This window comes from Acyrthosiphon pisum, chromosome A2 (assembly GCF_005508785.2).
Source record: "Acyrthosiphon pisum isolate AL4f chromosome A2, pea_aphid_22Mar2018_4r6ur, whole genome shotgun sequence".
NCBI lineage: Eukaryota > Metazoa > Arthropoda > Insecta > Hemiptera > Aphididae > Acyrthosiphon > Acyrthosiphon pisum.
The window spans coordinates 119,458,206-119,469,385 of NC_042495.1; the positions used below are offsets into that span (position 1 = coordinate 119,458,206).

At 31.9% G+C, this 11,180-nt stretch overlaps 1 protein-coding gene across 3 annotated transcripts in view; it reads left to right on the forward strand.

Moving 5' to 3' along the window:
• The window catches only part of LOC100165619 (spectrin beta chain, non-erythrocytic 1), a 59,008-nt gene extending 51,888 nt beyond the window's left edge, over positions 1-7,120 (forward strand). Inside the window, exons 45-59 of one of the 3 annotated variants that reach the window (XM_029489758.1) lie at positions 346-528; positions 602-792; positions 870-1,038; positions 1,126-1,245; positions 1,372-1,554; positions 1,794-1,916; positions 1,982-2,070; positions 2,362-2,469; positions 2,625-2,701; positions 2,849-3,073; positions 3,549-3,826; positions 4,057-4,270; positions 4,691-4,852; positions 4,952-5,041; positions 6,063-7,120. In XM_029489758.1, coding sequence (XP_029345618.1) covers positions 346-528; positions 602-792; positions 870-1,038; positions 1,126-1,245; positions 1,372-1,554; positions 1,794-1,916; positions 1,982-2,070; positions 2,362-2,469; positions 2,625-2,701; positions 2,849-3,073; positions 3,549-3,826; positions 4,057-4,270; positions 4,691-4,852; positions 4,952-5,041; positions 6,063-6,268 — 2,418 coding nt within the window. In that variant the 3' untranslated portion in view covers positions 6,269-7,120. The remainder of the gene's footprint in view (positions 1-345; positions 529-601; positions 793-869; positions 1,039-1,125; positions 1,246-1,371; positions 1,555-1,793; positions 1,917-1,981; positions 2,071-2,361; positions 2,470-2,624; positions 2,702-2,848; positions 3,074-3,548; positions 3,827-4,056; positions 4,271-4,690; positions 4,853-4,951; positions 5,042-6,062) is intronic. The other 2 variants (XM_029489759.1, XM_029489760.1) reach the window with 2 other exon arrangements.
• Positions 7,121-11,180: the final 4,060 nt, after the last annotated feature.

Genomic DNA, 11,180 nt, shown 5'->3' on the forward strand with positions numbered 1-11,180 from the left:
CCTATCTATCAAAATAAATTTTATTTTCAATTATAAACGTTTTATTCTCAAATAATCTTTCTCTAAAATGTACTATTGATGTCGTGTTTTTGTTGTTATAAAGTGTATACCACAATAGTATTTTATGAATATTTTGTGTTCTATATTATTCACAAGAATAATCATAATAATTACAGCTAATATTTTAAGTTAATTCTTAATTTTAGTCAGTGTATTAATTATATGAAATAGGTACAATAATGTTATTCATAAATCGTATTATTATTATTGTTGTTGTCAATAAATGATTGCAATATTTGAATTGTGTCCGCAAAAAATAATTAAATAAAAATGTTAACATTTTAGGCTTTGATGGGTGCTAAACAAGTGCATGTATTTGACCGAACCGCCGATGAAACCATCAGCTGGATTCAAGAAAAAGGTGGGTTGTTGGCTGCCGAAGATTACGGCCACGATTTGGATACAATACAAACCCTAATCCAAAAACATCAAGGTTTTGAAGCAGACCTCGCCGCAGTCAAAGAACAAGTACCGTTTTACTAAAAATACTAATTAGGTATAATTATTTACATTTGATTTATATTTTATTATTACTCATCAGGTGGAATGCGTTGTACAAGAAGCTGGTCGGTTGTCAGCCATGTTTCCAGATGCCAAAGATCACATCGAAGTAAAGCAGGAAGAAGCAGTGGACGCATGGACTACGTTATTAGAAAACGCGAGTCAAAGAAAGAGCAAGCTGAACCAAGCAGAACACTTGCAGTCCTACTTCGATCAGTATAGACACTTGATGTGAGTAACTTCGAAATGTAATACTTAGTTTATTTCTAATAACGTATATTTTGTTTATTTTTTTAATGGACATTTAGTGCGTGGATAAACGAAACCATTGCGAAAATCACGTCGCCAATGCTCAGCCAAGAGGTGAGCGGAGCGGAAATGCTCATATTGCGTCACCAAGAACACAACGCCGAGATCAACAGCCGATCTGAAGTGTTGGGCGAGTTCTATCAGACCGGTAGAAGTCTTATTCAACATGTTCGTATAGAGACTTGACACATTATAACTTTCGTCTTTCGTGTCCAAGTACCTTACATATTACTCTAATAATCCGTGATATTTTAGGGTCATTTTATGTCAGACGAAATCAACGAGAAAATCCACATTCTCGAACAAAGACATTATTTCATGACCGAAACTTGGGAAAAACGTAAAATCTTATACGATCAAAATTTGGATACGCAGGTGTGTACAATATTGTTATAATTTACAATATTATATTAGCGCTCGACGAGCAAACTGTAATATTATGTCGGTTGAGAATTACTTTAAATACGACGCACGTTCCGTCGGGGTATGTTATGTTTCTAGCTGTTTAAACGTGACGCGGACCTACTGGAGTCGTGGATACAAACCCGAGAACCCGTGTTAAACGACGATAAGCTGGGCGACTCTATATGGCAGGTCGAAGAACTCATAAGAAAACACGAAGACTTCGAAAAGACAATCGAGGCGCAGGAAGAGAAGTTTGATACGCTGAAAAGGATTACTCTGGTAAATGTTTTTGCCAACTAATAGATTATAACTTAAGTTGAAAATAAATGGATGGGATGAGTAATGAGTATTGAGGAAAATGGTAAATAACCTATTATATTATATGTATTTAATAAAAGATTATTATTTATATATTAATTTTGGTTAACTTAACATTCATGTGTTAAACATTAAACAGTGAACTTCACCAAGGTTAATTAATTTCATTATATTTTATATTATGTATCGTATCTTTGCAGTTGGAATTAGCGTTCAAGGAACAACTGGAGACCGAAGAGAAGGCCCGAGTTGCGGAAAAAGAACGACTGGAACGAGAGCGGCTGGAAGCGCGCAAACAACGCGAAGTGCAGCGCATTACAGACGTAAGTTTGTCAGAGGATTTATGAATTCGTTTATTCAATGATTTTTAAAATTGTTCAATTTTCAGGAGAGAAAGAAAGAAGGCGACCGGTGGAAGGTCAACAATGCTGGCGAAACGATGAACGGCGACGATGACGATTTCGACCCTAACATGAGGTACGCTATTCAATTAAAATATGTATTTTTTCTACAAAGCTTTTTATACGGTTAAAGTTATTTAGTTCTTGTGAAACTATTTGGTGAATACTCGCATGGAACGTTTTGTTTCTTTTGTTGTCTTTATTTTTATAGTTTGATAAGTTTATTTTAATAAGAGTTTTCATAGAAAAAATTATACTAACATAAATTACATTTTATAAGATACTCGTGTACCCTATACAAATACTATGTTATTATTATTTGAATTTTTTTATGGAATTGCCTTGTTTTTTTGATTTTTTGCTTAAGAATGCATGATAAAAATATTACGCATGAAAACGATCTAGTAGCGCCGTTGAGATCGCCTGAAGCGTTGAGAGTCAAAAATGCTTCTCCTATAGACGAAGACTCGGATACGTAAGTTTATATTTGCTAGTTTATTCGCTCTCGTCTAACGCTATCAATACTAACTAATGCTTTTACAAATTAATGTTACATATACATATGAAAATTGTAAAATTCCACCAATTGTTTTTATGAGCTATTACGAATTTTTATTTTAATATATATAGGCTCACGGTTCCCGGCTCACCAGCATTAAACAACAGCGGTAATTTCTCTTCAATATTTGGAAATCGTTTGAAAAAAGGTAATTTCAAAGTAAAACATATACATAATATTATAAAAGTTGTTAATCTCGCCGAGCGTATAATGTAATATATAATACTTATATTTTCCGAAAATCTTAAATTTATATAATGCATAAATATAAATGTGTGTTTTATTGTATGTGCAGACGTAAAAAGGGCTGAAAGTATGAAGGCAGATGTCTATAAGAAACCCAAACGAACGCCCAGTTTTACCACTCGTAGGAGAACGCAAAGTTTCCGAAAACTTCAAAAATTGGAAAACGTGGACCAACTGCCCCCGGTAGAAATACAAGGGTTTTTGGACAGAAAGCACGAATTGCAGAGCACCGGGAAAAAAGCTGCGGTCAGGTCGTGGAAAACTTTCTATACAGGTGAGAGAAACCTAGTGATAATCGTTTTCTATAACTATAATTCATTGCATACGTATAAATTGATTACGGACGGTATTATGTTTACCATAAATGGTCGAGATTCAAATAAAACCGTGGTTGCTTACATTGTTTGCTGTTATATCATAGTGTTATGTAATCACTAAATGTTTAAAAATGGTAAAGAAATTCTATAAAAAAATGTTCTGATGGGAGTACCTTATGTTATTATTAAGTGTATTTCTAATCTGTGAAATTATACTATGTACCTACCCCGCAAAGAGTGTTATCCTAGAATAACAATAATACATCACGTCTCCAATAATTGTTATCTCATTCAGTATTATAATAAATCACCTAAATATTTTATACTAATAACGACAATCTAAAAAACAAATTCATAAAAAAATGTTGTACTTTACTTGACTGAATGTATCTAAAAATAATAATGTAATAATCATCGTGTCGTTGTGTACAGTGTTGTGCGGTCAGCTGTTATGCTTCTTCAAGGATCAGGAGGATTTCGTGTCCAGTAAAGCGGCAACGTCACCAATCATTGTCTTCAAAGCGAAATGCGAAAAGGCGTTCGACTACACGAAACGGAAGCACGTGTTCAGGCTATGCTGCACTGATGGTTCAGAGTTCCTCTTCTTGGCCGACACGTCTAAGGAAATGGAAGAGTGGGTCAACAAGATCACGTTCCACGCACAACTGCCTCCCAGCCTGCAGCTTCTGAGCTACGACGACAACCAAAAGGTGCGTACTTGATTATAAACTCCATACATACTAAAACCAAACTGTCAAGCACACATGGCGGGTTTTTCCACATCCATTTAGATGATTAATCGATGTGTAATGTTATGAACAATTTTAACCAAAGAGGAGTCAGTTGAATTATCACATATAATATTATAGTCATCTTGTGTTAAGTTATCTTAAAATATTACTTAAATTACAATAATAAAAATTTTTTTCTCTCCCCACAGGGTTCGCCGCGATCGGAGCTACAGACTCCGGTTCCGTCGACGGTCATCAGTACGAGTTCGAGCGCGGCCTCAACGCCGGAAACCGAACGCAAGCCCCTCGCACCACTGCCACCTGTGGTAAACGCCCGGAAAGACAGCCAACTCCGTCGACCCATACCGGTGCGACCGCCTTCGGTGGACAACATACCGTACCATAACAATCACTCGGCCGTCGGTAAGTTCATATTATTATTATTATTATTATGTAGGACTCTGTAAAGCGATTTAAAACGGCCAACTCGACGACGATCCGCTGGCATCACCACCTCTAAAAAATATACATTAGGTATATTGTTGTAGACTTCGGAAAAAAAACTCGTTATTTCCGTTACCTCTTTTTTTAGCTCAGCAGATTCGTACGCCGATGATAACAGAGATTTAAAAAAATATTTTTTGTTTTTTTAAATGTATATAATGCTGCGATTGTGTGCAGCTAGGCTATCCGGCTGTATGTTTATTGTTTATTATGTACCTTAATATATTGATTGTTGACGATCAAGACGAATGATTTTCGACTGATATTATAATTATTAATATGTGTGTACACAATTAATAATACTTACATATACGTTTTTTTTTTACTTTTTGTTTCCAGACGCCACCGATTTCGGTACCAAAGCATCGCCGTCCGGATATCCCGCGCGCCCACACTCCTATTACGCGAACGGCAACAACGACTGGACTAAGGAGGCAATCAACCCCAAGTCACCAATCCACCCCAAGTCACCAGGTTCGTTATTGACGTCTATGCACTCTGGTAGTATTATTAAACACGTTTTTAACGATTTACAATAAAATCGCATCCTCAAATAGATCAATGTACTATAACTTTTACGGTCGTGTTTTATTTTTTCAGACGTCGCCCCGCCACCCTTACCGACTACCGCGCCACCTATCAAATCGGCCAATAGAGAAACATGGACGTCGGACTACAGACACAGTGCCGGTGAGTTTTTCTCAATTGTTGAAAACTAAAGGTTTTTTGAGATCAAAATATTATCGTGGTGTAAATAGGTACAGTACTACAGTATGTATAAAATAGCAATGAGATGTATACCTTTAAGTACTGTGGTATGTAAGTATATTCTCATCCACGTAACGCCTTCTCAAAATAGGTTTTCTATATAACTCACTGACATGAGATAATTCTTAGTTTGTATACGGATCAAAATTAAACACTCGGTATAAATGTATATAGCCAGATAGTGTGCATCAACATACATTTATATCGCCTATTGTAAAATGGCCTATTTTGCCACTGTTGGTCTTGGAAACCTGTGTGTAACATCTTATTTGTTTTATATTAACGTTACAATTATTTTTCTGTACCTATACATCAAATTCAAATTGTGCATTATATTCGTACCTATACGTTGCTCAGCTTATTTTTTCATACTAAGTCCTGCTATACACACCATTTCATTTCAGACCGTTTTTCTAACGCGATAAAAGTAAAGCAGTGTAAACGCCAAATTTTTAACCCAAGATTTCCGTTAAAATTCAAAAATTTAAATTAAAATGAAAAAATTATATATTATTATTACATGTCGTTTAATATAATATATTATTCTAAATATTATACACATACTTATAACCCTGTAGTCTGTGTCTCTTGTGATGTTTAAAAATCATTATTATGTTTGTCTAGTAATGCATTAACACAATAATATAATAATATAAGAGAGTATACCTACATCCGGTTGATCGTATTTATACGTAGGTATCTTAAAATTTCAGCAGTATAGGTAACCAATTTCTGCTACCTACATAATATTATAAGTCACATTATTAATATCTGTTATTACCTATAGGCTATAATATAGTTAATATGCCTATGACTATTTTATTTTGTGTTATACTTAAGATTGAACCCTCACGGTCGTTTACATCAATAGACGAATAAATCAATAATCGATATGAACGACGACGTGTATGATCATTATATCTTTTTTCTTAAATTTTTACAGTGTACGCGAACATCGACACGCTCAAGCAGCCACCGCCACCGGTGCCTAACAGATCGGCCACGTTGCCGGTGACAACGAGCAGCAGCCAGCAGCGGGCCAGCGAGAGTTCCAGCGAGAGCGAACACCAGATGCCGATGGGCCGTAAAGACAAGCGGTCCAGCGTCCTTTCCAGCCTTTTCCGCAAGAAAAAGGCCACCAACCTGTAAACCAGCTGCACCTGTAACGGCGCCTCGTCTGCAATATAATATTATTCTGATAAATTACCTATATACTCGTACTATACAATCAACGTTTTCCTATAGATTATAATATTATGTTCGCAATCTCCGTACGGCGGTCATATTATGTCTGCCACATATAATATACGTATGGTAGACATACGTAGTTCCAAAATGTAATTATTGTTTTTGCACACATAATAATATTATTATGAATCGCATAGTCTGAACGGTGTCGGAATTGGAAAGTGAAAACCCGTGTCGAGGGTTTGAAAAAGGTCAAGAGATCACTTTTTCAAAAATTCGAGAAAAAAATTACGTTTCGAAACAACTCTTGACGATTTACACAACTATAGATAATTATAGTAGTCAGATTTACTTATGTTTAGGAACTGTATTGTATTTATATTTTTCAACTTCGCCGATATAATATATATTTTACACTAACCACGATCGCACCCATCGACTCTTACGGAATATAACATTAAAACTTATACCAATCGTATTTCAATATAAATTTGTGTTTGTGTGTGTTATTTTATACTTATATCGTTATGCGTATAATTTTAAGTCAGTGTGCCATTCATTGTATACCTATCACAATAATATTATGCTGTGTATACGCGTTTGAGAGAGGAACCCAAACCAAAACGACGGAGCAGTCAATGTAGTATAATATTATTATTATTATTATTATTATTATTACAATTTAATTTTATTGATACCTATGTGTGTGATTTTTTTGTTTAATTTTATTCCATCGCCAAACGGCGTACATTTTTTTATTTTACATTTAGATTGTTCTTAGGTAGTTGTAGTGTATACCTATCGTCATGTAGACTGAGGTTTTAATTAGTTTTTCGTCTGAAATGTTCGACTAGAAAAAGGATGAACCATTCCGCGATTTAATGAAATATCTACATAATATGTATAGGTTTTATTTTAATTATCGATGAAGCGCATTCTACTGGAGTTATTATATGGGCATTGTATTTATATATTTATGTCATATAATGCGTAAGGTCTTTTAAATCATATATATCATGCCATTATCATAGAAATTACAGATATATTTTATTCATCAGTCGATATGAGTAATCCGTGAATTTTCTGTTTTTTTTCTACCATGTATAAATATTTTTAAACAGTTTATTTTGTATTATTCATCTATTATTGTTATAATATGTTTAATGTCTATGAAATTTAAATTAAAATTATTGTCGAAGCGATCATATTAATATATAATATAGATTATTGTTTATTACTTCTTTTCATATTATATTATGACATACCTACGATTTTACATTATTTATTAAAAAAAACTATTTTATACATTATATTTTTGCTTCTAATTAGAGTCCATGTTATGTTTGAAATGTATTTTTTTTCTCTTTTTAGTCACATGCGTATTTTGCCCTCATTATTAATTTCATTTTTGTTATATTGTAAATGTCATAAGTATTAAGTTTCTAGTTATATAGGTATATAGTTACATGCAAGAGTATACGCTATGCTTATATATTAAAAATGATTTATAATTATTATTACTATATTATATATATATTTTTTTTTTTTATAATTTTATCATTCATGCGTAGTGCCGTATTACACAATATTGTACTGTTATTTAAAATCTAGTAATTAATATTTATGTTCAAAAATTGTAAACTGTTTGTTTTTTCATCTTTAAAAATATATCAGACTACTTATACTTTTATACTTCATTTTAATACTACTATTAAATTTTTAATTTTAGATATAGGTAAGTACCAATTATAAAAATAAAAATCCAGTAGCGTTTTCCATAATATACGACTGTACTGTTACTATCTATTGCACTGATGCAGTTATTTTATGTTTCATATTATGGAATATCAGATGAACAACTAGTGCGGTTTTTATGTTTCGCATGCGTGCACTCTGCCAGATTTTTGTACTTAGTGCAGTGATAATTGCAGGAGCTCCCCGTGACTGTGTGCATTATCTTTGATTGATAAATGTATATCTTTAATATTATCTTATCTTGAATTACCTATCAAATACAAAATAATTGATTTCATCATATGGATTCATAATTGTGTTATACACTTCTACATATGTAATATGATCCTAAACTCGAATGAAAGTTTAGCCTATACAAGTTCTTGGTTGATATCGTTTTCCCGCTTTACGTACGACTAACTGCATTGGTACCTACAGTCATAATATAGAAAACGCTATAAGAGTTAAAACGTTAAAATACATTTTTGAGAAAATATTTTCAAGCAGGTTAATGTTTTCATATATTTCAACGGGTTTTACTGGAGATCAAAAAGATGCTTTTATATAAAATATTTGCTACTGTATATTTTTGTCAGTTATGTATAATAAAATAACAATTGTTCAAATTTCGAACTTTTTTACTTCAAAGTGGTACTATTATAAAATATACATATATTACAAGATTCCCATAAAACTGTGGGAATAATATTATAGTTAAAATATATATTATTTATCAATAACGACGATATTTTTTTGTAAATAAAAATTAAAATGGATCGTTGGTTAAACAAATCAAAAAATACAGTGGGTTCATCCTCATCAAATACAAATGAAAAAATACAGTAAGTAAATAAAGAAAATATGACGAAAATTATATCTCTTTTGGTTTCGTAGATGAAAATAGTTATTGACTGTGCGTTGTATGTAGTAAAGTTTTTCTAATAGTGCGGCGGTGCCCGCCAAATTGTGTCGTCATCTGGAAACTTACCATAAAGACGTGAAAGATAAACCTATTCATTATATTTTATTCGAATGCGTGATCAATCAACTTTTAAAGAATAAGAACTTTATAACTGAAGTATCAAAAACAGCAAATGAAGAAGCTACAGAGGCATGTTATAATATGGTCAGTTATCGTATAGCTCAGGCTGGTAAAGCTCATACAATCGCCAAAACTCTCATTAAACCTTGTGTAACTGATATTATAAGTTGTATGTTAGATGAAGCCAGTCAAAAAAATAAATATTAAATACTATTCCACTACCCAACGATACAGTTAGGCACTTAGGCGTAGAATTAACTAGGTACGATGTATCAACTCACATAAAATCTGAATTAATATCTTGTCTTAATGCAATAATTTTTCTTTGCAAATGGACCATCTATAACGGACTATGAAGGATTTATTGAAATGACCACCAGATTCATCTTTAAAATATTTATTTGGTTAAATATCATTAACAGATTTTTGGTACAGTAAGTAGCAGTAGGGATCAACATTTCCGGAAAAAATGGTTTTATAGAAAAAAAACTGGTTTTTTTCCTGAAAAATTGAAAAATTGAATGAAAAAATGGTTTTTGTTTCTAAAGAACTTAAAAAATAATCTATAGTGGAAACAATCTAATAAATAATGATAATTGATAATGATATTACATACATATTATATATACCATACCTAACTTAAAATCTGTAGTGGATAAATCAGATAGATGATTCTATATACTTGATTTATAAATAATTATAATTTGTAACATTAACTTCTAAAGTACCTACTAACTATTAAGTATTTACTATGTAGTTATTTTTTATTAGTTATTAATATTATTTAATTTTTAAATATCCGTATTAATATTTTTAATTGTTTAATTTATATTTTAATACAATAATACATTGATAACCGTATTGGCAAATGTGAAATACAATGACAGATTTCCTTATCTATTTTTGTTTTGGTTTTTTTCACGGCTTTGCACCGGAATCATTTTTTTGGGTTTCGGGTGTTAAAAGAAATTTCGACTTATTGAATTCGGATGTTACGGGTTAATAGACTTTTCTGGTTACGGTTAAATGAAAATTTATTCGGGTTAGGTTAGGTTAGGTTAGATATTATATTAATATATTAATATTACATATTGTTTTAATTTTTAACTAAACATATTTTCGTTGTATTTATTTTTGATTAAGAATGTTCGACAACACAATGACTATTGTCTATTATTGAATATTGTGAAATAAAATAAAACAATCATCTAGCATCAAGGTCCTTTTTAATTTTTAATTAATTATTGTTAGTTACAAAAAAAAAATTGAGTTATCCGTTAGGGTGTTTACAAGTTGCCCCCCACGGCTATTATCGCGATTTTAAAAATATACCAGTTGCCCCCAACCAAATGTACCAGTTGCCCCCAATTGAATGTACCAGTTGCCCTCACATGTTAATATACACGCTTACAATGTATAGCTCGTAAAATAGGGGAGGTAAATACTAAATATATAATAAATATACCTATTTTTTGTAACTATATTTTTGTGTGTATCACTTAAAAATTAAAATGCATATTTTTGCATATTTTGGTAAATAAAATGAATATTTTTCAATTTTTTATTGCATACTAGTCTATCCCTGGTAATAACTAATAAATAATAATAGCCTACCTGGTGTAAAGCAAGGATTTTACCAAAACGTGTAATTTTAGATGCGTCCGAGTGGATAACGACAATTATTATGTTATCTAAGCTTTATCGGAATACGCTTTGTATTATCATTTATTATATCTTTATTAGTATTTTGATGGGTGTTAGAAATTATTATATGATGTGATGTATACCTACGTATTTGATAAGTACATTTCAGTAGACGTCATACGAAAAAGCACTGACGTTGTTAACACGATGGAAAATATTTCGCGAGTGTATAGCGAAAGGGGCAATATTTTATTAGTTTTAAATAATTATACTTTTTATAAAGATCGCATTACACAAGCTGGTGTAAAATGGCGATGTACATTAAAGTCGTGTACGTCAAAGCTATTTTTAAGTGAAGACGAAACGGTGCTTTTTAAAATCGGTAATCGAACACAAACATTCACCGCGTAAAATTTAACAAAAGTTATTATTTTCTAATATTTTAAAACGGAA